The sequence below is a fragment of the Ciconia boyciana genome, chromosome 8 (assembly GCF_034638445.1).
Source record: "Ciconia boyciana chromosome 8, ASM3463844v1, whole genome shotgun sequence".
NCBI classification, from domain to species: domain Eukaryota; kingdom Metazoa; phylum Chordata; class Aves; order Ciconiiformes; family Ciconiidae; genus Ciconia; species Ciconia boyciana.
Genome location: NC_132941.1, coordinates 25595500 through 25622031, shown reverse-complemented (window position 1 = coordinate 25622031; position 26532 = coordinate 25595500). Strand labels below are relative to the sequence as shown.

At 45.2% G+C, this 26532-nt stretch overlaps 1 protein-coding gene across 9 annotated transcripts in view; it reads right to left on the bottom strand.

The window, feature by feature from the left end:
• Nucleotides 1-250: 250 nt before the first annotated feature.
• The window catches only part of RNLS (renalase, FAD dependent amine oxidase), a 93091-nt gene continuing 66809 nt past the window's right edge, over nucleotides 251-26532 (bottom strand). For 3 of the 9 annotated variants that reach the window (XM_072869417.1, XM_072869414.1, XM_072869415.1), the window contains 5 exons: nucleotides 23698-23853; nucleotides 19820-19993; nucleotides 5142-5317; nucleotides 3935-4122; nucleotides 388-527 (listed from right to left, as the gene is read on the bottom strand). In XM_072869417.1, the coding sequence (XP_072725518.1) occupies nucleotides 3964-4122; nucleotides 5142-5317; nucleotides 19820-19993; nucleotides 23698-23853 (665 nt within the window). In that variant the 3' untranslated portion in view covers nucleotides 388-527; nucleotides 3935-3963. Of the gene's footprint in view, nucleotides 528-3934; nucleotides 4123-5141; nucleotides 5318-19819; nucleotides 19994-23697; nucleotides 23854-26532 lie in introns of all 9 variants that reach the window. The other 6 variants (XM_072869418.1, XM_072869419.1, XM_072869420.1 and 3 more) reach the window with 4 other exon arrangements.

The following is a 26532-nucleotide window of genomic DNA, read 5'->3' as shown; positions in this document are numbered from 1 at the left end:
TCCAAATGCTCAGAGACGGAGTAAACTCTGCAGCTCCATGGGTTTTTGTGCTGCTTCAAGTCAGGCTCCTCCCCTTGACATACTTTTCATGGGCTGTAAAAGTATCAGGAGACCTGGCAAGACTGCTGGAGCTCAGTGCCTCTGACTAGAGCCAGAAAAGGCTTTACTTCAAGCAAAGTAACCACTCACAGCACAGATCCTGGAAAATACAGTTCAGTTCCATCCCAATAACTATAACAGCACACCAACAGATCTTCCTTTATTTATTTTTGCAAGAGAGAGGCCAGTGATGTTAACACTAAACTAGAATTCAATCCATCATAGTAAAATTAATCATAAGTCTAGACTAAGTTTAGCAGCTGACTTTGAAATTGCTATAAATGAGACTTCACAGCCTCTGCAAGACTCATAGCAGAATCTATGCAGCCATCGAAGTTGGAATGAGTAAATCCATCGCCCCCACAAATCAGGAGAGGTTGAGCATGAAGAATCATTTGTCCCAGACAATTGGGCACAGCTTTTGTAACCTGAAAAAGAAAAGCATACAGGGAGATGGAAAAGAAGGTATTTTATTTACCTGAATTTCATGCCAGAAAAGTCTGTATTCCTGAGAAACACACCTTCATATGAGGCACCCCTCCCATCCCAGATCGTAGGTCCAAGCATTAATGATCAAAGTACCATAGTAAAATATTTATCTTCTGCAGTTAAATAATTAGAATAAAGCTTTCCTGTATGTGGAAATTTAGAAACTTTACAGCCCCATCCTGTCTTATTCTCAGTCTGTCTCAGCAGAAATTAATTGCCTGACCCTGGATAGAGGAGGCATGGAGATCTCTAAGCCAAAAGGTATGAAGATACAGGATCTCACATCAGCAAAGGTGGGCTTTAAAAAACCCCCAGATATGTAACTGTTCAACAAAGGAAAGGGAGCCTGCTGTTTCCAAGAGAGCCTACAACATGATTGGGTTGCCCAGGTGACCTTCCTAGATGGGAAGTGAAGTGGACTTCAGATCAACAACTGTCACGATGACCTGCCCATGCTTCACGCTGCTGTGCAAGCGTACATACAGCCTTGGGACAACCCACCCTGAATCTGGCTCTGCTACGCTGGTCTCCTTTTTCATCTGAGTAGCAAACAATTTTTAGACACTGCTAGAGATACAATCAACACTTTCTCTGTAAGTAGCATGGGATAAGTTCTGAATAAGGTTGTTTTGATAAATATTTAATGTCATTCTCAATGTATGCATTGTATTAATTTTAAATATAATTTTCCTGGCACTATACCCTCAATTAAACTTGTATCTGTGCCTGTTTCAAACCTACATACAAAGGCTGAGTGTCCATGTTGTACTAAATCAGTGCATCCCAGAGCAGCACCGGTGAATCTCAGAACAGAGATAAGGCAGCAGCAGCACTGGCCTAAAGGTAAACGTGAGGGCAAGGCAGGATCAGGCAGAAGGGATAAAAAAGATAAGAAGATGCAGGACAGCTTGATGATGAAGTGATCAGAGGATGAAGGTAGGAAGAAATAGTCCCAGAAAAGGAATGAAAAAACAAGACCTATAAGGATGAAATGTTGAAAAAGAGGAAAAAATCGAAGAGGAAAATGTTGAAAAAGAGGAAAAGAGGAGAAAGCCAGAGAGAGAGAGAAAAAAAAAAGAGCAGAAGCACAGCAGTAGACCAGCAATAGAGATCAAACCATGGAGATCATAAAGCATGATACAGAGACTACAATTTTCTTTCGATCATTTCTTGACTTTCTGCCTTTGGTCCAAAGATATGTTTTGGATTCAAACATATCTTTTGGTCCAAAGATATGTTTTGGATTCCTGTGCAGTAAACCGTTACTGTATCCCATCGTGCGACTGCCAGCTTTGGTGAACAAGACCTAAAGTCCAAGGCATCTTGTTCAGTCCAGGGGATTTTTCCATTGATTCAAATGTACACTCAACTAGCCACTGCCATGCTGTTATCTGCCATTTTCAAGTACGGATGAGCTGCAAAACACCCACATTTATGTTACTGGCTGCATTCTATGTTACTGGCATGTTAGCATCTCTTTAAAGGAGGTAATTATCCAAAATGAATTTGTAGCCAGTTGCGACCCATTCTCCATTATTCAACGTAACAGAAGAGTCTAGCCATGTATGGTAAATCCATCCAGAGATCATCTTTCTCAGACTAATTTTAGGTCAGTACTTAATTTATTCCTAAATTTTTCTTACAAATTGAGATCAATGAGCATAAACAATGAAGAAAGCTTTAGCAGAAAAAGGCTTCTTGAGTGTCCTTCCTTCTTGACTATCCAGTGCTTATTTGATGCTGGCTGTACCAAACAGCTTCTGGTTTGTCATACTGATCACAGGATCAATATGTTCACATCACAGCCTGCATCTTTTTGCTTGTGTGGCAAGACTGTGTGCTCAATGTAGTAAAGGCCCTCAATCTAGACATAGTGACTGGGGAAAGGAATGATCCTGCCCCTTCTTCAAGTTCTTCTGAAGGTGTTGTCCAACACCAATTCCAAATTACCCTCGGCTATATGCCACAGCCTGTTGGATCTCTATCCTCAAAGACTTCAAGACTCAGCTAGACAAAGCCATGGCTGAGGTCACCTAGTGCTGGTGATAGTTCTGCTTTGAACAACAGGTTGGACTAGAGACCTGCAGAGGTCCCTTCTGAGGTCCCCTCTGAAGAGGTCCAATTTCTATGATTCTGTATTTTCCCAGTATCCCTTATACATATAAAGTGACTCTGTCACAGGGATGTGATGGGTTGGGAAGCTGTTGGCTCTGAATGCTAATAGTGTCTTATCATAATTAAAGCAGGGGATCCAGAATTGCAGCTGTGCTGCTAAGTAGTGTCAGTAGAAGTCTGGAAGTCCTAATCCCTCGTCCACCACAGATAATCGTAATGTCTGCATTTTAATCCCAGGATTGTGTTTGGCCATGTGAAGGACGTTACAGCTGGATTTAATTAACAAGTAGGATAAATCGCATCTAAAAGAGTCAGGGGAAAGATGCACCCATCTTACCAGTTCCCTTTGCTTCTGTGGCAACAGTTTATTATAACTGAAAGTAAAGATAGCTTCAAGAGAAAGAGGGAGCTCTGTCCCATATATTTAATTTAGGTAGTGATTATTTCATAGGGTGGCAATAGACATCTCTTTATTGAGATACACTGACTGACCTACACTGACTTATTCGCAATCTAAGACATATTGACATTCATCTACCTAATTAAAGACTGGTGATAATTCCTCCTGTGACACAGCCATAAAGCACAAGCAGCTGCTGAAGTCGGTGGTTTTGGTTAGTGGCAGCATGATCAACAGCAGGCAACAGAGGCAGGAGAAGAAAGTGAGAAGAGCTGTAAATTGTACAGTGGTTTGAGAAAATAATACAGCATCATCCAGCAGTATAATGTCCGAATGTAATTTTTAAATAGGGGAAACAGGTGATTTAGGAAGACAACAATTTTGAAGCAGTTGTGGAAAATAAGAGTTCAGTCCTACAGTCACTGTTCTAGCTACCTCTAAAAGATGAAGCAATAGGTACAAGGTTATAATAAAGCCTGTATGGCCATAATTTTGCCAGGATTCAAAAAGCATAGTTGTTTGGTAGAATGCAATTGAGACCTTTTTTTTTATTCAGTAGTAAGAAATTAATTGCCATTCTTATCTTTTCCTTTATCCATGTTTTCATGGTGAAATAAATCAGAATGGGCCATATATGATGCATATCATTGTCACCTTTGTATGTCACCTTTGATACGATGCTAGAAGTGTGAGCAGTGCAAGGAAAAGGCGTACTAAGCCCTTTCCTTGCACACATACACAAAGTAGCTGAATTTGACCAATTTTATGATAGAGCTCTCTGATAGCAGCAGTATCTAGGGTGTATTAATTCTGTTTAAAAATACTTCTTACTTTGTTTTGGGAGCCCTTTCCAGAGCTGGTCAACCAAGTGCCTGTCTGTTGGAGATAGATCCAATTCTTCTCCTCCCTACCACCTGCAGTTCTTGTGCTCGCAAGCAGTTTGAAGCAGAAAGGTAACAGATAACACAGAAGAAAAGACCAGAAGTTACAACCAGAAAAGGATGCTTTAACAGTGACAACTGTAGAGAGATAGAAACAAAACCCTGAACTGATAAAGAGGAACATATAAAACATACCATGATTTATTTATGAGTCATCTGAAACATTAAAACCTATGTTAAGGTCATTTTTATACAACAACTGAGAACAAATACTATGCACTGGGAAGTGATTTGCAAACTACCAATACCCAGCTCACAGAAAAATAAACTTTGTGCTTTGGACCAGGTTCCTAAATTGGATGCAGATCAAGGGGTATGAGCAGATTTCTCAACAGCCATCTACAGTAACTTTTCCAGACTTCATAAAAGGAAAAATTTTTAGGGGACTGCTTTAAGTAAATATTTTGCATCAACTTCCACATTCAATTTCATCAATGTAATTTAACTTAAGAGGCTTTGGGTAAACATGTAGATACACTCCAATACTTTAGGAAATTGCCAACAATTTCCTTGGATTTTTAAAATAAGTCTAAAATATACATATTTTGCTATTATTACCCCTAGGTAGTTTAGTTTAAAATATTTTTCACATAACATACTGTTGAATTGAACTGGGCCAAATCAAATAATAACAGTTAGTACATCTGAATGCAAGGACTTCTGCTACTCTGTGGTAGGGTGGGAATTTTGCTAATAATACCACATACTTTTGGATACAGAAGAGACAGATTGAGTCACATTTTTAAATACCAGTGAAAATCCCACCGAAGTATGTGGGATTTACCTTCTTCCTGTGCACTGCTCCTGTCCCTACTTACCAGGAGTGCTGCTTAACTTACTGCTGAGCCAGGTCCACTACATAAAAAGATGACTAGAAATGAACTGACTGTCGTTGGCCAGCCTTGGATGCTGCTCATGGCTACGTGGAAGAATGTATTACAGATATCAAGCAACTATCCTCTCCCCTCTTGCTCCCTGAGGATGAAAACCACTGGATGTCCTGTATGATGTCCCGTTTCTTGCGATACACCGCAAGTCAGTACTACAGCATTGCCCCAGCAGCATCCTCCCAGCTGACTGATCCCACCACAGAGTACCTGAGAGTATATCCATTTCTGACACTTGATGCTGTCTGGTTTAGGTAGGGATGGCACAATCCTCTCCAGGTGACTGAGAATTAACTGCTGCACCTCTGCAGGGTCTGAATCCAGGTGCTCGCTTCCAAACGTCACAGTTGTGTGAACTACAACTGAGGGCCCAATTTCAGGAGACTCTGAAATAAAGAGGAGAGATGCTTTTGAAAAATTACTCATTAATACTTGCCTTCCCCGCATGCTGACAATTGTGCCTTTAGCCTAGGAGTCAACAAGAACGAAAATATCTGTGGCACCACCCTGTTCTTCCAGCTGGAAAAAAACACAAGGAGTAACAACACAAGTTGTTCACAAGAAGCACAGGGAAGAAATCCAGGCTTTTTGTGAAATTTGTGATGGTTTTCCCATTGCAATAACCCTAGCTCTACATATATCTCCTAGAGGAACCTCAAGGCATTCCCACACCCTGTAAGTAGCAGTGGGAAGGAGCAGGGAATATACTGGAAGCAAACTCTTCCCCTTTTTCCTCCCAGATATTTCGACAAGCTCTACAAGGAGGGCAACCACCTGGCGATTGTGGCAAACTGGCAAAAGAGAAAAAGAAGAAGAAATACATAAAACTGCTTTGTAGGAATTTTTCCAGCCAGGTCTACAAATAGTAACAAGTAATACCCCTACAACTGCAGGGCACTCGGAGGCACATGGTCGCAGCCACCCACCTGCAAGGTCTTGCTTGGGTGGTGATTGTGGAGGTTAGGCTTCCCAAAGGGCTACACTTGCAGCTGGGACTCGTGTTATCACTGGCAATCGTAAAGGGAAAACCCTTTACCAAAGGCTGAAGCTCACACAGCCACGTGGTAAGATTAAGGTACTGGATGATGCACTTTTTTTTTTTTTTTTTGATGGAAGATTATTCTCGGAAAGGGAATGGCTCTGCCAACACTCATGGGGATATATCCCCACAGACTCGACGCTCCGCTTATGGCTGAAGGCACGTGAAGTCCTTCTGAGCACAGCAGTGCATGTCAGATGTAAAACAAATAAATTGTAGTTGCAGCCACCGCAAGCCTGATGCACAAAAGCCACCACACTGACAACAGCACGGCTCTGCCAGCAAGCCACCTCCTCTGTCTGAACAGCCAGAGGAGAGCAGGTAGCTGGGTCACCACAGCCAATTTGCTTACCCATCTACATCAGACTAATTTATATTCTTCCTCCCCTGCACATTTGAAACACATGTCCCCTTAAGGGGACAATCTCTGCAACACAGAAATATGAAAGACTTGAACATGAAATCATCACAAGATAAAAGTTATCTTTAAGGCAAAGGACAAAAAAAGAAGAGTGTTTGTTGCATTACTGTGAAAAGCATCTGGTCCCTCTATAATTGGTTGCATATTGGCCATGGAACAATATTTACATAGTTGAAAGGCTAGAATAAAACCAATACTTTACATTTATGGAGGGGGAGAAGGGGAACAGAAGCCAGGGCAGGTTAGCTTGAGAAATCAGCACTTCCTTTTGACCTAAACAAGTGAACTCAACTTAAATTTTGCTGCTCTAGCAACTTTCGGGAAATCAACGTGTGGTTGTCTACATGCATGTTTTGGGGAGTGTGAACCTTCAATACAACTTCTGTCCTCGGGCAAATATGTGCAAGTGAGCAAAACTCAAAAAAAAGAGTTTGTCCCTTAAAAATCAACCAGGCTGCAGTGCCAGGGGAGGAACTGAAGGCAGCTCAAGTGCTGATGTTCATACCAGCAGACTTAGAAATGGCCAAACTTCGTTATGCCTGGGGCTGGCTGTAGGTTCTCTACAGCAAGGGACTTCTGTCCCCGCCTGCATGCTGGCTTGTCACCTTACAGTCTTGGTCTTGACAGCCAACAACCAGCAGCCAGAGAATCTGCCTAGAATAGGGGACTTTCAGGCTCAGTGATTTCCCTGTGCCAAGGCACAATGAGGACCCAGCAGATCCTTGTGTGAGTCGTTCCTGCTGGGGCTGTTGTGCTTTGAATGAGCAGGATGCATTTGCTGGAGCAAGGACACGACCTGGGTTCTGCTATATTTCATCTGAGAGCTCAAACTCACTGAGCTGGTCATTAAATTAAGCAATTCCCTCTCACTCCATTAACCAGAAATTCCCTCTTTTGGAAGCAGAAAGCCTTTTCTGGCTAAACCTTTGTTTGAATTGGCACGTTCCTAGAAAAATATTTTAGTTTCAGCAAATGAGCATTCTATGACCAAGGAATCCACAAAGAAAGAGGCAGTTGAACACTTTCTGACCAGTTCTGACTGTTAGGTACCAAGTCTGATTGATAGAAATCTTTCTCTCTGCTGTATTGGTGAAGAGATCTCCAGCTCCAGATCCTCCAGCTGGAGATCCTCTTTGAGAAGATGACAAATTCCAGCTTTCCAAAGGCAACCAAAATGTCTTTCTCTGATAAGCTTTCTGTCCTGAGCTGATCACTTCAGAATACACTACTGAGGAGCAGCAGTACCAAGTCCTAACACCCACAGCAAGCATGAAACCAATGGCTTTAACTTCAGTTGGAAGGATCCCTTCACTGAGACTCTTTCTTTGGTGGGTCAGCTCAGTCAACCCTTGCTCTTGAGAACTGGAAAAATGTGGCAAAAAGGGTGGGAAGATGTTTCCTGGTTGTGATCAGAAATGCACCCTAACAGGCCACGTCTGAAGGCACCAAGCCATGGTCCTGCCTTTTCCAAGTAAGGCACTCCTAAGAGCAGAAGATCACTCACTTCACTCCCTGGGCTGGGCTCACAAGCTCTGTTTTCAGCAAGTACTAGAGCTCTTTTCCTGGGTGATTTTCTGAAGTGTCCAGAAACTTTGAGTTTGTTTCCTCTTTTAATCTGAGGTGCTGATTTTGCTCTCTTGTGTCTTGGGCTTGAAAGTAAGCCTTAAACCATCAGGGATGTACAGGTCCAAGATATCCACCTGACATGGATTTGGGATGAGGGCAAGGCAGATCTGGGAACTAAGACTGTAGAGTGAAACAAGGACCACTCTTGTTTAGAAGCAGAGGCTCAGCCAAAGGGGCCATCTTCTTCCCTGAGCTCTAATGAACTGATTGCCTGAGTCTAACATCCAGCCTCAGACTCATCTTCCTGAGATTCCTCCTGCTACCCCCAAGCCTGGTTTCACAGGCTAGCACAGGACATATCTCTGTTCACATCAGCTTTTCCAACTGTCTGGAAAAACATCAGAAATGTTACTCAGTCTATCCTTCCCATTTTGGGGGAGAAACCAGGTATTATGACATCTCTACAGAGAGACTGTCAGGGACAGAAGACCAAGTGGGGAAGCCTACTAGGTTCCTTGGGATTTATTATAGTACACACAGTATTTTGGCAAATTCTTCCACATAAACTTGGCAAAAAGACTCATTAAAAGACATTTAAACATTTTAATAAAATAAATATTCATTGCTTGCTGTGACTTGTTATAGCCAATGATTCTTGGACAGAGCCGCCTTCTTTCAAGTCTTTCATCTCTTCCATAGCATGTACAAAACAAGTTTCAGGAGAACAGGCAGTTTGTTGAGTTTTTAATTCCTCCTTTGAGCTACTGATAGCTTGGAGAGCTTCCAAAGGCCACTGAGTCACAGCCTTCCAGTATGCAGCCTGAAATATGCAGCCTGCGAGGATCAAGTTTAGCCTCAAGCCTTTTTCTTTCTTCTGCAAAAATACTGGCTAAGAGAGGAATTTAAAATAGATTTTTCATTGAAGCAATGGGGGTATCTCAGCCTTGATACACCGGGTACGAACGACTGTTCACCTGTCGCAGGACTAAAACCATCATTTTCCTCCCAACGTGTTTAGATCGGGCTGCAACGGCTAGCTTAAAACCAAGGGCTTCTGGCAGGGCTTCTCATGAGATTTTAATTTCCTTTATTTGTGTCAAGGATGCAAACCATCCATGGCCATGCTAGCAGATGACAAAGCAGCATGGGAGATGTGGCAAGCTCGGGAAAGCTCAGCAATGCAAGGGGTAAAGATCTGAGGGTGAATGGAAGCAGCATAAAAGCTTTAATCTGCTCCCAGTTCTCCCCACCTCTCATCCCAGCTGCATGGCAATTAATCCAATCAGTTGATGCAGTGGAAGGCATAAGACGCCAGGTAGATCAGAGCTAGAATGAGACGGCAGAGTTGGCGGTAGCTTATACCTACTTAATGAGCAAGGAGCCGCTCTGCCACCGTTGGCAGCGTCCTTGGCATCCGCAGTTGCTCAGGGACCCCACTGAAAATCCATGAGCAGCAAGCTTGCGCCTGGCTCTCCTTCCTCCATCCAGCCCATGCTGCATTGCCACAGCAGCGACATCAGCTGCAGGGGCTGGGTGCCTGCCCCCCATCCCCTCTGGCCTGCCTCCCATCCCCTCTGGCCTGCCTCTGTTAACTCGCACCAGGAAGAAAGCGGCTTTTTGTGCAGAGACACTGTTGAGGCTGTGGCCAGGGAGGGAAATGCCAGCATCATCTCGTGCAGCGACGGCAGTTTGGCAGACACAGTTTGTGCCCGAGGTTCAGACTCTCCTCCCCATGGCATAGGGAAGATGCAATACTATAACTACAGGTTTCCTTTGCTTCTGCATTAGTTTTTCCTCATTTTACTGTTAATTTATTTTGTTCTGCTGCATCGCACAGGACCAACACAGGCAGGTAGTAGATGCAAAGTGACAAATGTGAGGATAAACACATTCCTTTCAAGGCTCATTTTGCTTCCGTGTAAAAAGAAAAGAACTGCACGATCTTTGGCGTATTGCCCCATCCAGCCCAGCATCCCATCCGTGACAGGGAAGGTGTCGCAAGAGCCGCTGCATCGCTGCCTGGCCCGGCAGCAGCAGCTAGGGCTGTGTGGACCCTGCAGACTGTGGAGTGGCTGGCTCGTGAGGATGGGAAGAAGGGCAGAGCCAGGCTCTGATGTACATCTCAGATTTAACATGGCCATACTCCTTGGGATGTCTTGGCCACCACCACTGTCTACATGCAGTCGTTCCGAGCAGCCTGCAAGGCTGAGCAGAGTAGTAGGGATGAAGAAATCCCATTTTTTTGTCTCAAAGTCAAAGTATGAAGTTCCACCAGTCCCCCACAGAAAGTCTAGTCCACAAAGACCTTATGGGAGACACTGAAGCACTTCAGACCAAAGTCTGGCTGCACTGTTGGTCTGATCAGCAGTGTCTTCCCCTCTTAGCGAAACCACATACATGGAAAAGGAAAATGGATTAACTGAAAGACAGGGGATTAACTAAATGCAGAATTAAGTAAGTGGGGAATTGAAAAGTGAGGATCTAACTTCATCTTCCACATCCTAACGGGAAGGTGACAGAGATGGCAGAGCCAGACTCTTCTTAGAAATTCAAAGCAACAGGACAAGAGACAATGGGCACAACTGCAACGAGAGAAAATCCCAATTAGACATGAGGATATAGCCCCTTCCCGTGTGAGCAGGGCATCCCTAGGAGGGGGCCTCAGTGGTGGTGGGGGGGGGGGTCTCCATCCTCAGGGACTGCCCCAACTCGCCTGGACACCTTCTGTAGCTGTGATGTTTGCTCTGCTGGGAGCAGGGTCAGGCCAGAGACCCCCATGCCGCTGCCTCCAGCTGGAGCCTAGTAGGTTTGTATAAGCCCATGAAAACAGACAAGGAAGACCTCCAACACTGAGCAGCATGAAGTACAAGCTGTCACAGGTAGAGGACACATAATCTATCTGGAAGGGGTGTCAAGGACAGAAAGCATGAAAGCAATTAGAGCTCACCATATACTGCACTTCAGCCAGCTATAACCGTGAATTAAGCGCTAGCAAAGTCTCCCCGTGTTGAACTCTCTGGGGAAACTGGATCTTGACCTACAACCTGGGAATGAAGGGAAACGTGTTTGGATTGTGAGCAGGAGAAGGTAGCCATCAGCTTCTTAATGTTTTGGCACTGTCTCAACACTCATCATTAATTCCCAGCTGGAAGAATCGCACAGGCTGTGTAAAGAAAGAGAAAGACAGACTACTGACAGTGAGAATTTATGCAGCATTAAGCCTGTTAGGAGTATTATCTTCCAGAAGAAGGATGGGGCTAATAAAAGACGCCCTGGAGAAGAGCACAGAGAACAGAGCCCAGGGCCACTTCCCCAGCACAGTGGCTTGCAGCTCAAGAGCATCTGGCATCAGAAAGGTGGCTCCTAGCTTTGAAGTGCTAGGAGCCATTTAGTGTGGAATGGTAAGATGAAAGAGCATGGTGTCCTGGGTGAAGCTTCTCACCAAAGCTGCTCAGGCTAGAAGTGCAGCTGTCACTATTATGGTGAGATAAAAAGACTTGTGGATGAATTCCTCCATGCACGCTGTACTGCAGGACAGTGACAATATGAACGGCCCATGGTGCCAAGTCCTCCCATGGGGACCTCCTTCTGCCCTGGGAAGTTCTCAGATGATATTAAGGGTGTAAAGTCAGCTCCTGCAGTGGCCACGTCCTCCTTACCACCAGTCTCAGGGAAGAAAGGGGACAGAGAGATCGCTAAAGCATAAACACCTCAATAAAACAAAACATAACTTCTCAGAGAAAGCCCACAGTGGATTATCTGTCCACCAAAATCTTCTCCCTTGCAAAATGCAAAAGCTACTTTTTTCTGGTGAATCTATGCCAAGGTCAGGGTTCGGGGTCCCTAAATTCAAAAGATATTTTAGAGATTAGCTGCAATCCCTGGGATCCATGGAAGCCTGAAGTTTCCTTAGCAGGGAGAACACCATCAGAGCCTGCAAGTCATAGGATTCATTTGGCAAATGGTCAGGATAGTATCTATCATGTTCTGGGAGTGTGACTGGTTGAAAAGTAACTGTGGAAGGGGAGGAACTGGTGGGTAACATGGATTTCAAGGCGCCAGGAAGGGGACAGAGCACAGTGCTCTTGGGACTATATTAATGGCAGAAGGTACCCTAAGGACCCATCCACCCTTCAACACTGCCCGTGGGGCTACCAGTGGAGACTTGGCAAAGATGGGGAGAAGCAGCTACAGCTTCTCCTGCTATCCCTGAGAAAGCAGAAGCCAACTGGATTTGTCCAAACAATAATATTCTAGGAGAGAAAATCATGTCTGAGCACCATCATGGGGCACGTCTTACAGTTGCTCAGCTGAAAGGCTTTGAAGCAAGAAACCCCGTACCACAAGGGACACAGTGTCCACCAAGGCACCAAGGACAGGGTGTTCAGAGGGCCTGATCAACCTTACAAGTGGTTGCGCTGGTCTAGGACTGAAGCACATTTGTGGAGAAGCATGAGGCAGCACGGGCTGCAATCTGCACGCCCTGGAAGTGCCCTGTGGCTCACAGGCTCTGCAAAGCCTGTAAATCCACTGACCCTCGAGAGAATGAGATATACTTTCATAAAGGCATAAAAGTAAGCAGCCAAAACCTGCAGATCAGTTTGCAGGCTCCATAGATCCATCCACAAAAGATCCACAAAGAGGATTTTAAATTTTTACTGGTTCAGCTGCGCTGACATTAAAACTTGCTGGACAGCGAATGTGGACAAAGCTTGAAGAATTGCCTGGTTTTGCTGAGGGGGCTTGGTTGGGCTCACTTCCCAGTTTATTTATTAGTGTGTTCAGTAAATACTCACCAGAACATTGTGTGCCTCAGAGTCACAGGACTTAGGTAGGTACGGACCTCTGAAGGTCTCTAGTCCAACCTCGTGCTCAAAACAGGGGCCAGCTTCAAAGTCAGATTGTAATTCTACTGTTTGAGTGCTCAGCTGAATGGCTGGGAAACCCTCCAGCACGATGGGCACCATGTCTCTCCTTCCTAGGGGATCAGTCCTAGGGCTACAACCTAGTCTCCAGAAGAGACCTGTATACAGATGTGATAGGCGCACATCTTCCACAGGAACCTCTTCTTCCTTCCTAGAGGAGCAGTGTCAAGTATTTTTCTCGTGTTCCTGCCCAAAACCTGGAGTCAGACCAGATACCGAGAAAAAATGAGATGTGGTTGCTTCCTGCCCCTCAGGATTTTTTAACCTTACTGGGGAGATGTGTTTTGCTATCCAAAACCCATTCTGGTCCTGCGTAGCATGAGGGGAAGGGAAAGGGCTTCATCACTGCCATGCCAAACAAACCCTCAAAGCTAGGCTGTAAAGGAAATGCTGCTGGGTCAGCGCAGAGGACAGCAGAGAAGCTGGACACTTCCAGACAGGCTGGAACTGTATCCCTGCTCCTTGGGAGGGATCAGCAGGCTGCCAAAAGAGAAGTCAACATGCAGGCCTCATAAAACTGTATCTAAAATGAAAAAAAGAACAGTGATTAACTTTACCACACCTAGCAAATGAGCAAGAGAGATGGCAGTTCACTTTCAAAATGCCACGTTATTATTTAGCAAAAGGGTTAGCAAGCTTCCTGAGTTATCCTCAGAAGTTCCTGTGGTTCATAAGGTCCCGTACTCTCCCTGGAATAAAATCTGGTCTATCTCACAAGGCACATTTTGGAAGAGTCTGTGAAAAGAATGGCGCTAACTTTTTTATATTCAGAAATTCAGCATTTCATTAGCCTTACAGACAGTTTCTGATTAGTTTTCTAAAAGGCAGGCAGGGCAGGCAGGGGATTACAAAGCAATTGGCCATGTAATAAGGTGAAAACCTAAATAACTCTTTAACTCTTCCATCTTCCTAAAAATTCTTATTTTGGTACTGAGAAGATAAATGAATCTGTATTTTAAAATTAAAAAGGATGCTCAAGAATTATATTGATCCTGAAAACTTGTAAGATGACTCTTCCCTTTAAATTATATAACCCCGCAATCCTGAAGCAAAAGAAGGGAACCACTTCCATTTTTATGTGTCATCTATCTTTAGTTCTCCAGAATGCAAAGAGATGCAAAGACTGCGGTATTACAGAAATGAGGCTTGAAATAATTTATACTGAAGAATTCCCACTGTCCCCCCGACCAGTTACAAATATTGATGGAGTGTTTAAGGCAGCCAATCACACAAATACTTAATATTCATACATACCCCACAGGGAATTCAACATACACTTCTTCCTTAGGTAGGCTCTTCCTTATGTAACGTTCAAGAGCATTATCTCTGCAGATGGAGATGTGATTTTATGAACTGCAGCTGAGATCCTCAGCTGATACAAGAAGTCTTCCTTCTCGGAGGCTCATCATGCTCCAGATTACATTAGAACAGCAGTATCATTATTTAAAGAATATCAGTACACTACAAATGTTTGAAGAACCAGCACCCCTTGAGCAGTCTGCATAAAGGAATTAAGGAGAAAACCAAAAGAGAGGGGACGCTGCCGCATCTCCTAGCAAGAAGAGGCTTTATGAGTTTGCAAGTGCCATGCAACAAGCAGCGATTCAGAGCGCTGCAGGTCATCGCAACACAGCAAGGCACAAGCAGTCCTTAGAGAAGTGCACGGCTGCGAGAGCAAGCAAAGGCTGAGATTTCTGGAGAATTACAGACTGCAACTCACTGGCTCTGCTAACAAACAAGGACGTATAACAACAGGACGTTTCAGGAATTTCACTGGTAAAATGTGTAACTTGCATAAGAAAGAGAGTTTTGCATCTCTGCTTTACTAAGTAAGTCAAAGCAGGGATTACCACATCTCATACAAACGAAAAGGACAGTTTGGATTTTCATAGCGAGGGCTAGACTTTGCCTTTTGGCCTTTGAGGGCTGGACTATTTTCTTTCAGGTAGACGTTATACAGATGTAGCTATTTTTTGTACAATGACATGTTTAACAAAGAGTCCCTTAGCAGAAAGCTAGAGTTATTTCCTTTAGATCTCTATAGTTCAATGCTGTTTACTAAAACGTTACCATTTGAGGTGGTAATGAGAGTTAGATAAATGTCCATTAATTGTGGATACATCAAAGTAGGTGTACAAACATCAGAAAAATAAAATTTCTGTTTGTGTATGATCCATTAGTCATTTTTACTTACCCCTAGAGAACTGCAGCCGTGCTCCTCTATCTGTTGAGGATGTACCCCTGATAAGCATTGCAGCCACATCTGATGGGTAGCAAAGCAATTTTCCCTCTTAAGATTAATGCAATGGAGGGAGGGATGCATGCAGGGCCTTCAGAAATAACACACAACTGAATATCCAGGAAGAGCGTATATGGCATAAAGGAGGAATGGTGGAAGCAGGACCACTGAGGCATCAACTGGAGAAGGTGACAGCTTTTTGGGAAGGATGACTGTCCTGAAAGATCTCAGCTGCTTCACCCAGGAGACCCAACGTAAATCTTAGCCTGAGCATTTCTGCTTTCTCTCTCTCAGTGCTTACTTTTTCATTGTCACCATCATCTTCTTCAGATGAATCACGATCAGTCAAGGTTGAAGAATGGAAGAATGGGAAGAACGATGAGTGAGTAGAGCATGGTGTTAAAACATCAGCAATGGCACAGTGAACAAGGGACAGCAAGGTGCTGCTGTGCCTCCCACTGAAATGTTCTGGAGGTCAGTCAGAAGCACGGAAAGAAAAATACAAATGCAAAATACTTGCATATGTGCTAAAACAAACATAAAGGAACTTTATATTCAAGTGTTTTGGCTGCAGTACTCCATATGTGTAAATAAATTTTGCATTCAGCTCTCCTTGCCCATGTTGTCTTGAAGTATTGTCCTAGTTTCAGCTGGGATAGTTAATTTTCTTTTTAGTAGGTGGTATAGTGATGTGTTTTGGATTTAGGATGAGAATAATGTTGATAACGCATTGATGTTTTCATTACTACTGAGCAGTGCTTACACAGAGTCAAGGCCTTTTCTGCTTCTCACACCACCCCACCAGCGAGCAGGCTGGGGGTGCGCAAGAAGCTGGGAGGGGACACAGCTGGGACAGCTGATCCCAACTGACCAAAGGGCTATTCCATACCATATGACATCATGCTCAGCATATAAACTAGGGGAAAAACTGGCTGGGGGTCCACTGCTCGGGAGCTGGCTGGGCATTGGTCAGCAGGTGGTAAGCAATTGCATTGTACCTCACTTGTTTTGTATATTCTTTTATCACAGTATTATTTTCCCTTTCTTTTCTGTCCTATTAAATTGTCTTTATCTCAAACCACGAGTTTTACCTTTTTTTTTTTTCCCCCTCTGATTGTCTCACTGGGGGGGAGTGAGCAAACGGCTGTGTGGTGTTTAGCTGCCTGCCATGTTAAACCACAAGAAGTATGTATGTGCATCTGTGTCTCTATTATCAGCAGAGCTGTGTGTGTGTTTGAAGAAAAGTGAATCACTTGGTGACCGCTTTTGATTTTTATACATCAGCATTACTGAACACGATACAGGCACGCTTTCCAACCCTCCTATGCTCAGCTCGAGCGCTCGCAGCCAGAAATACTGCTCCAGCTAACACGTACTGCTCTCTCCCTAGTAGTACTTTTCCTGGAACAAAGTCCAAATCTGCAAAATGCAAGTTCACCAGGAAAGACATTGCAGTCAAGGTGGCTGGTTGACTGTTTATATGTCACAAGGAGGGCCCTACCGGACAGAAATAATCTTCAGTTGCTGACCCCCAGCTTGTTCCAGCCCTACGAAGGTATACAATTTGTTCTTCTTGGAAAAATTCACTCATATAAACAGATCTCTCCCATGATAGGAGGGAAATCTCAGTGAGAAAGGTATCTGTCAACACTGATGTTCTGGTAGTTTCTATGTATTTGTTAACAATATGCCCCAAATAATATGCTTTCTATTTGGTTAAATAGCATTTGGAGACAGCAAAGACACTGTACTTAGCTATTCGATAATTTCATTATAATTTCATATTCGTTGTTCTCAGTGCTGGCACTTTGAGATGACATATGCAAGCAGGTGAGGAAAGGATGGGTGAATTTCTCCCTTGGGCTGTGTCCTCTTCTGCACAGCTAGAATCAGACAGCTGGGATGGACAATACCAGTAGGTGCTATTAACTATCAAGTACTTACCATTAAACACAATGATGGCAATACTATCTTAGATGCAAGAAAATCTCCAGCTGCACATTGCCAGTAACAAGGAGACAATGCCAGAGAAAAAAAATCACTCTGTATTTGGCTTTCCTTACACTCTTCTTTTACATATTCACTATTGGTCCCCGCTGGAGGAAGCATATGAGGGTGGATGCGTCTTTGTTTTGGCCAGTTCAGCCATTCTTTTATTTTATTTTCCCTCTTTTCAGACCAACAGGCTAAATTTTTAGGAGAAATAACAAAATTGGGCTTCCACAGCGGTGAGCTGATTCATCTCTCCAACTCTTTTGCTCCCAGCATAAACTGCTGTTTCTGGAGGCGTTTCAAGAGCCATTGCTACCCGGCTGGCTTTGGTGCAAAGAGGGGCATATTTGGAAGAGCTGACTTGAACTGCACTATCACCACAAGGAGGAGTGCAAGGTCCTGTGTCTGACACAGGACAACCCCATGCATCAGTTTGGCTGAGCAACAGACCTTTCTGAAAAGATCCTATCAGTTATGGTGGATCCACCATTGAAAGCCAGCAGTGCAAAGGTGGCAAATCACATCACATCAGGGCCTTGAGCAACATGATCTAACTTTGCAGCTGCACCTGACTTCAAACCTTGCATGGGGTAGGACCAGAGGACCTCCAGTGGTCCCTTCCAATCTGAATGACCGTGACTCTAATTGGTGGAGGCAGACAATGGAACAGGAGGCAACATCTGCAGGCTGAGCCATGGGAAGTTTAGATTGCAGATGAAGAAATACTTCTTCCCCCAATGGAGGTGCAGCCCTGGGACAGGTCACCAGTGATGTGGGGGATCTCCATCCTGTTTTTTTTTTTTAAAACCTCAGCTAGACAAGGCACGGCTGCCCCGACCTTGTGTTTGTTAGCACAGCCTGCTGTGTGTGGGAGCTGGAGCAGAGATCTTCAGAGGTCCTGGCCACCAGTGCCACTGTTATACTGTGACACTCCCTCATGCTTATTACATTAAATTGCACGTTTACAGTGTAAGAGAGGGAAGGTATGCTCAACCTTATGGCTGTTTTCTAGCATGGTGATGGCGTGTAGATGTTGAAGTAGTCACTTTCTAGCCCAAACGGAATCCAATACATAGCATTAGTATCAAGGCTTGTTGAAGCCTTAGGCTGCAAACTTTCACCCCAGTTTGCTGACCATGCACTGAACTTCTACTTAGCTACATGAAGGAAGGCCCCCAAAACCGGTGCAAACCAGAAAGATACGGAAGCTTCAACCTTAGCAGAAGTTACAACCTTAGAGATAAGAGAAGAAACGGCCCGCCTAGAGACAATGAAAGGACCCAATGAAGAATGGGAAGACCCCAGACCCTAATATGACTATTGGTCCAAACTGTCTCCTGAGGGGAGAGGAATTTAAATTGTAAGGGTATAATTGCCAAGGGTATAATTTCTTTGTTCTGGGTCCCTCTCTGGAGGCACCCAGCTCAAGCTATTTTTCATCGCTGTACCAATCAATAAATTCATCTGGCATACATTGTATCAGAGACTCTGCTTTGGGAAACCTAGGGTCGAGCCTAAGGGGAGAGAAAGCACCTGAGAGTGAGAGAGAGTGTGTGTGTGAGCAAGGAGTCAAAAAGGGGCACCTGTGAGCTCAGTGGAGCTGCCCGCTGCAAAGGGACTCAGGTCCTAGCAGTTAAAGTCTCAGGTAGTGTGTATGCTCAGGCAGCAGCTTCTCCTTTAACAGAAATATAAGGGTGACAGGCAAGGTTTTCAATGCCCTGGCCAGCAGGTACTAACACCACTGATGTCTGCAGACTGCAGGCAGGAAACAATGAATCCCAGCTAAACAAGGCAGACTAGAAACAGAAGTCTCCCAGGTCTAAATCTGAACATGCTTTAGTGCAGTGCATTTGGTAATACTTAATAATTATGTATTAGGCAGCAGCTGATTATGAAAATCCTTCCTTATTCTGTGACAGCGAGTCACAGTGCTTTGTAGGTCACCACAAAGGTGGGTAGGTTTTTACCCCCACTTCACAGATGTAGTTAAACCTGGTCATCGTCACAATGTGAGCAAATAACAGAATCAGGAAGCATTTTCAGCTCCTAACGAACTTGACTAAACTCAAATGCTAGCGGTTTTTCTTGAGCTATTCTATGCCAACACACTCTTGGTATATGAAATACATTTAATAAATAAAACATATACTTACTCAACTGCCATCTTCCAGAAACAGATGAGAAGTGTCTGCCTTGTGGGATGTTCTCCAAGCTTTACTGAGCAGCCGTACTATGTGCAGCCATTTCAAGGATTTTCCGTGATTATAAAAGCACACTGGCTAACTTTGAATTAGACTGAACAGCCTCAATTATATAACTCAATACTACTTCCAAGCATGTTTAGTGGAAAGAACAGGAGTTGTAAAGTAATGGATGATGGGAGATGGCATGTGTATGAATCAATGTTTAAACAAAGGAACTCCATCTCTTTCTTGGAATAGCAACATTTTGATGTCTCAAATCCCCTGACACTGGTTTCATAAACACAGTAACATAAACCATGTGCTGGGTGGTGATTTTCTGAGGACCTTCCCGCTTTCATTGTGTATTATATTACAGGCCAAATGTGACATTAAATGCTATCCGCTGCGGCTTAGAGTTAAATACTTGCTCTGTTCAGAATAGCAACACTCAATTAAACAGCATTTTTCATGATCTACACCCTCTATTGTCACTGTGTTTAAGGGAAATAATGGGAGCACTGACCTATATTGCGTTTCTTATTATCGATGGAGATGAAGCGTATGCAGGGATTATCAGTGATGTACTGTGCAGCCCAGGGGACATCAATCTGTGTACCAGCTTCATAAAAAAGTCCCAGAGCGTAGCGGGAGGAGTAGCTCACAGATTCTAGTTGCTGCTTTTGACTTTCATTAATTACTGTGGAAAAAAAAAAAAGTAAAATAAAAATCAGACAATCCCTCTTCCCTCAGAACATTAAATGTGTGAATGCTGTGGTTAAGCTGATTATTCCTTCCTGAAAATGACCAGACTGCTAAAATTAAGAATTTAATATTAAACCTAGTGCTTTGTAATATTTTTTCTGGGACATCTCTTCATGAAATTTTAATGGCACATCATGTAGAGTACGACCTTCACACGCAACCCTCCCCCATCTGTTGGTGGTTTATCTCCCAGTTCTCCGCTAGCTGCCTCCGACTTGAAACTTCGATGACTGGTGACTTCTTTCCAAATCTCTTCTCAAAGGGTGAGTAAATGGGAATAAGAGGTTTGGGTTGCCTCTAGCACATCAAGTAAATGATTGTATGACTCTGCAAAAACCCAAATGACTTCACATATCAACAAAATGAACACAGGGACTCTTGAATCTCTAGGGAAAACAGCCCTGCAACTTCTGCATTGCAATTCAAATGGATGAAGAAAACTCTGCACTTCAGCACACAAAGGGTTCATAATGAAGTTCAGCTCCTTCAGCTGAAGATATTTTAAAGAAGTTTAGAAAATTTCAGAGCAAATATTAATCCATTCCTCCCTATGATTAACTCTTCTATCTTCTAATTACAGTAAGATCTGCTTTTTGCCTCAATTTTATAATCTTCATAAAAAGCTGCACAAAGTAGCATCAGCCCCACTGTACATTCAAATACTATTTTATTTCATGCCAAAGAGAAATACAGCAGTTTGACTAATTGTGGAGTTAGGTACCACGTCTCTCTTCCTACTACTGAATGGACGGCCAATGCTTCTACCAGCTGGAGCAGGACGTGCAGACAAAATCACAGCAGTCTCCTGCTTGTATGTGAAACTGCATGCTCTGTTGGGCTTGTTTGGAGATTTGATATTGAGAGGCAAAAGAACAACAATAGAGGTGCTTCATTTTATGCAAAATTCAGCCAACATGATGAACATCTTCTATGAAGAAAGGAGCAGCTGATGGCTATATCCACCATGGCACTTCTCACAGGCAGTAGGCCAGGTGTTGAGTGGTATTTTCAGAAGGACTTCAGCAGAAGTCCTGCCCCAAGATAGACCAGGCCCACGCATGGAGCAGGCTGGGATGGGCTGGAGGGGGCAGCTCTCCACGCAAGGCTCTGCAGGCAAGAGGTGTCTGAATACTCATGCATACCAAGCTGGCCAGAAGTCACAGCAATGAAGGCCAACCAGCCCGGTGTGAGAGCATCCAGCAGGTCAAGGGGAAGGTATTATTCCCCTCGAGTGAGGCCACATCTAGACACACTGTGCAGTTTGTCATGCCCCCCAGTACAATGGAGACAACAACAAACTGGATAAAGTCCTGCGCAGGGTCACTAACGTGGTCCACTAAAGGGGGTCTCCATTCCCGGGGACTGCCCTGACTCACCCAGACACAGCCCCGAACAACTTGCTGCAGCTATGGTGTTGGACCTGGTGGGAGCAGTGTTAGGCTGAAGACCCCTGCCTTGGTGCCTCCAGCCAGAGTTGGTGGGACTGGGCGATTCTGCGTACCTTACCCACACCACAGCTACCTCCATGTGACTGCAATTAACATGCTTCAAAGAACACTGGCTTGACTGACCTTGCTGTCATGACTAACGTTGCTCCTCAGAACTTGCAACCAGGATGGCTTCATGACACACTCACTCCACCAGCACACATTCTCTCCCCGGGAACCAATATTTCCTGCTGTGCCAAGGTAAGACTCTAGGAACCAGGGCTATAAATCAAACCTCTATGCATGGTGCCGTGACGCAGGCACTCCTGAGTCACGCAGTGCCAGCCAGGGACAGGGGTCCAGCAGCACTGCTAGAGCGTTTTCCAGCAGGATTCACATTTGAGAGCACATTCAGTCGTGCTGAGAAGTTCTTGCAACAACTGCCACTAAACCTGTAAAGCCTACATACCACCGGTCCACATCAAGGTCCATTCCCACCACCGCTACTGGCATACTCCCTTCTCAAACAGCACCAAGGCTGCCTGTGTTCAGAGTCTATTTACATGCAGAGGACAACAAGGGGAAAGTGTCATTCCTGAGCCAGTCCTGGTGGAGAGGAGGCCTGGTGCCACCTCAGCTCTTACCAACCTGTGGGTGATCATTTCAGCTGTGCAAGTCTACAGGGTGCTGAGTCCAAACTCCTTGTCATGACTGGTCCATTCTGGCAACATTTCCATGTGGCTTCCCACAATGTGCGGGGACACAATTCATGTCCCTATTCAGTGTCCTCTGAGAGGCTCAATAAGTAAGCCATGAAGCCTACTATGTCTCAGAAGCCTTGGTGAACCACCAGAGAAGGTTCACCAAGGATATCGAGTCCACTCCACAGACAGGTGCCTTCTATGGGAGGATGCATGGTCTGCAGTCACAATCTCTCACCTGAAAACTCACCAGGCTACTCACAGGTATCTGCCCCACCCCGTTGTTTCTCTAGTTGCGTATTTTTTCCATGATCTCTCCACTCTATTCCTCTGCATGTCATGGAGAAGACTGATTTCAGATGCTGCTTTCTGCCTCCTCCCCTGAAACAGTGACCTCATGTAGAGAGTGCTCTCCTAACTTAGGTTCCTGGCTGGTCTCCCCCACTCCACCACGACCTCTGCACCCACACCAGCCTTACCTAATCACAAGCACACCAGAGGCTCACAAGTCACATTCCATCTCAAATCCCATCAGAAATAAACCTTGAAATGCCCCCAAGAAAAACCCTCACAATTTTTAACACAAATATGCTGGGGAACAGAGAAATGTGGGGGGCAGAAAGGAACACTGATCGACCCATGAAAGCTGAGGAGAGGAAAGGAGGAGAAATAAGGCATCTGGCACTAGCAGTGGTGGTGATGGAGCTGCCTGACAGAGGAAGCCAGAAGACAGGCCTTACCAGGAGGGTAGGACTGGCTGAGCACAACAGGGTTTGAAGAAGCTCCCTTTCCCTCTCCAGTTGAATGACCCCTCTGAGAAGGTGTTGAGGGGGCCCAGCTGCCTCTCACCTTGCCCCTGCACCTAGCTTTCCAAGGAGGATTCACTCCTCTCCATGGACCTCAGGAACTCCTCTAAGTGTTGGGTCAAAGACCCCTCGACTTCGGCTGTCACCTTCCCTTGGTAAAGCTGCCTCCGTATAAGTTACGGCATGGTAGGGTTCCTGTTTGTTATACTGCTGGTCTGTGACCTAGACCAAGTAGCGGTTTAGCATAGAGAATGCTGTCGGTATGCTACTGCCTTGAATGGGCTTCTGCAGCACACGTACATGCTCTCTATGGAAGAACAACCCCATATTATGTACTCCAGAGGAAACAAGAAAGCGGTGGATGCAAGAGCTGCTCTTCAAGGTCATTTCTTCTTGCTTCACTCTGAGAATGTCCCAGCTGAGGAACTGGTGGCTCCCATCTCACCCCAGGACTTCAGACATGGTGCAGACTTCCTGGTCTGTGTGTGCTGCCTGGCTGGCTCTGCCACAGTGTGCAAAGGACCCTGCCCAGGCTTGCTCCACCTTCCTCCGGGCCCAGCTGCACCCCTGAGGCTCAGGGCTCCTAGGTGCACAGGGCTCCATGCCAAACCTCCAGAGCAGCCTGGCAGGGCGGCCACCCCAGGCTGCAGCAGGGTTCTGGCTTTCATCCCACCTTTTCATGCCGTTCAAAGGTTTTGCATTGACCTGGGCACTGGCAGGACTCCCCCAGCTCTGCGAGTCTCCTGCAGGCTGTCATCTCCATTCTCCTCCATCCTTCCCCTCCTTCCACAGCTTCTCTCCAGCTTCTGCAGCCCCCAGGCCTGGGAGATTTTGCGGCGTGGCACCGCTGCTTGGCAAAGCCTGCAACGAGGAGGGGAAGGGAGGCGATTAAGCAGGGACACAGAACGGGCTGGAGGACTGCCCCGGAGGAAAGGATGCCAGCGTGAGAGGAACTCACACATCCCGCCCCACTGGAAACGTTCTCTGGCCTCTGATAACTTCCTGCTCAAGCGTGAATTTAACAGTGCAGCCACATGGTGCCAGCATCCAGGAACCGTCTCGGGAGCTCTTTACTGCCAAGTCAGAACAGCGACGTTAGTGATTTCAGCAGTGATTTCCCCAGTTCTTCCTGGCAGACCACAAGAGCCTGGACAGAGCTGCTGCTAAACACATGCCACACAGCAGAGGGAACATATCTTGTCCAGAAACCTCCCTGTACTCTTTCAGGCAAGGGCTCTGCGCAGCTGGGTTTTGAGATGTCCATCACCACCAGGCCCCCTTCTTACAGCTATGATAAATAATCACAATGTATTACCCATTCTTGCTGTGCTTCAAAAGAATATAAAAGTCCTATAAACAAGCAAATAAATATGAAGCTGTGATATCCCATCTAAAACACTACTCTTTGTCCAGGTTACTCTGGCAACTCATTTCCCCTTGGGGAAAAAAAAAATAAACAAGACCTCCTCTAGCCTGTGAAGCAAATTCCCCCAGCAAAGTTCAGCACGCAGAAACCTCTGCACTGTGGGAATGCATCTGAGATAGAGATGAACTGCCCAGCTTGGGGGCTGCAGGCACTGAGCTGCCAAAGCCCATACCCTGCCTCTGCTCCACAGCACACGTGGGCTGCTGCAGGGGAAGGGACCAGTGGGTTTAAATTTGCTCAGGCAAATAGTTTATTACATGGAGCACTTCAGCGTGTACAACCTTCACAATGTTAAGTGCTGCCAAAGCCGAGCCACCCACTTGGCTCTAAAGTACCTTGTTTAAGACTTGACATTGCTTTATGGACCTGTCTTCACAAGCTATAAACTTTCAGGTGTTAGGGGTCATTGAGGATGGATGTTAAACAGCAGTGCAGTAATCAAAGATAAGTTACAATTTCATCAGCTTTAAGTATACACGTACGCACAGAGGTTGGCTAGGGGATGCTGGGGAAACAGGACGAAGGAAGGCAATGAGCCCAGCTGAGCAACCTCCCTCCCAGGAGAGAGAAGAGGGAGGGCAGGCAGCTTCGAGGGTGTGGGCACCAGCCAGAAGTGACACAGCTGTGACTTAACAGATCAAAGGGCTGCAAACAGCTAGGGCAGCTTGTTCACAGCAGCAAGGGAACGAACAGCTTCAGGAAGAAGTCGCTTTTCAAAGCCTCAGGGAGATGGGATAACACACAGGCTAAGGACACCTGGTTATACTGCCCAGCACCTGCAGGCATTTCAGGGACAGTGGCAGGCTGCTCACTGGCAAGAAGTGAACCCCAGAAACACTAAGGAGTTTCTCCAGACTCAGTCCTGCCCTGTCCTTGGGTAAACCAGAGCTGCATGGGAACCTGCATGGTGGAAACAGAGGGGCAGTGCTGTGATGCCAGCCACCCCACATGCAAGTGCATCGGACTCACAGCCAGGCTCAGGCTTGAGGCAGCTACAGCAGGTTGCTGGGGGCCATGTCCAGGTGAGTCAGGGCATCCCCAGTGATGGGGATCCCCCACCCTGTGGGGCCCCATCCCAGGGATGCCCTGCTCGCACAGGGAAGGGCTGCTTCCTTGGGGTGGGCCGAGGTTCTCCATGCTGCAGCTTGTGCCAGTGCCTCTGGTCTCTTTCTGATAATACCATAAACCAGAAATGACTAATACCCATTGTCCCAAGCAGTCAGGTTTGTATTTCAAAATTTAAAAGTGTATTAATTCCATTACTGATGTACATTTGCTAACCAATTTGCTTAATTATTGCTTAGGTTTTTTAAAAATAATGTCTGTGGTTCACTGGATTCTAAACTGCTGCAAATTTACAAAACTGAAGTTTTTATAGCTTGAGAAGACAGGCAATAAAGTGATGTCAAGTTTGAAATCCAGCAACAAAAAAGCTGAACTGTATGCGAAAACAATGCTACGAGTTGTAAGACATTTTTCCCCTGCTCCATCCATTATGCGTTTTAGCAAGGCCAACAAGTTGATCTAAGGACATGAAGACAGCCTTCATTTTGAATTTCCATACTTTTATTGGTTTAAATGAAAACCAGACTGTTGTTTTAATGTTGTGTATGAAACCACAAAGTAACTATTAATTTTTCCCCTTCCAATAAAAACAGTTAAGATGATTTTAATAACATTTCAGAAAAAAAACCAGCTTTCAGACCACGGAATTGTCCAGCATACAAGAATCAGCCATAGCGATATTTTTAAAGCTCTGCATAAAGACATGAAAATCTTGTAAATGTCCTCTGGAGATTTCATCGCATCAAAGCAAGGGGCATGTATGCTTTATCTGCCGTTTCTCTAGACAGTGACAGCAGAGTGGATTACTTATCTGTAACACTCAATAAATATAGTAATGGCCTTTTATCTGCTGCTCCAGTATTTTAATGTCAGCTTGTTGCCTCACTCATGTTGTGGGAAGGAGAGGATCCAGAGATCCCATTAAGGCCAGCAAGAGAGAGGAGAGCCCAGGCTTCAGCTGGCAGGCTGGGAGCATGGGCACCACGCCATTCAGGAGTCCAGGACTGAGCCCAGCCTACCATCGCAGAGGCCAGGGAAGCAAAAATAAA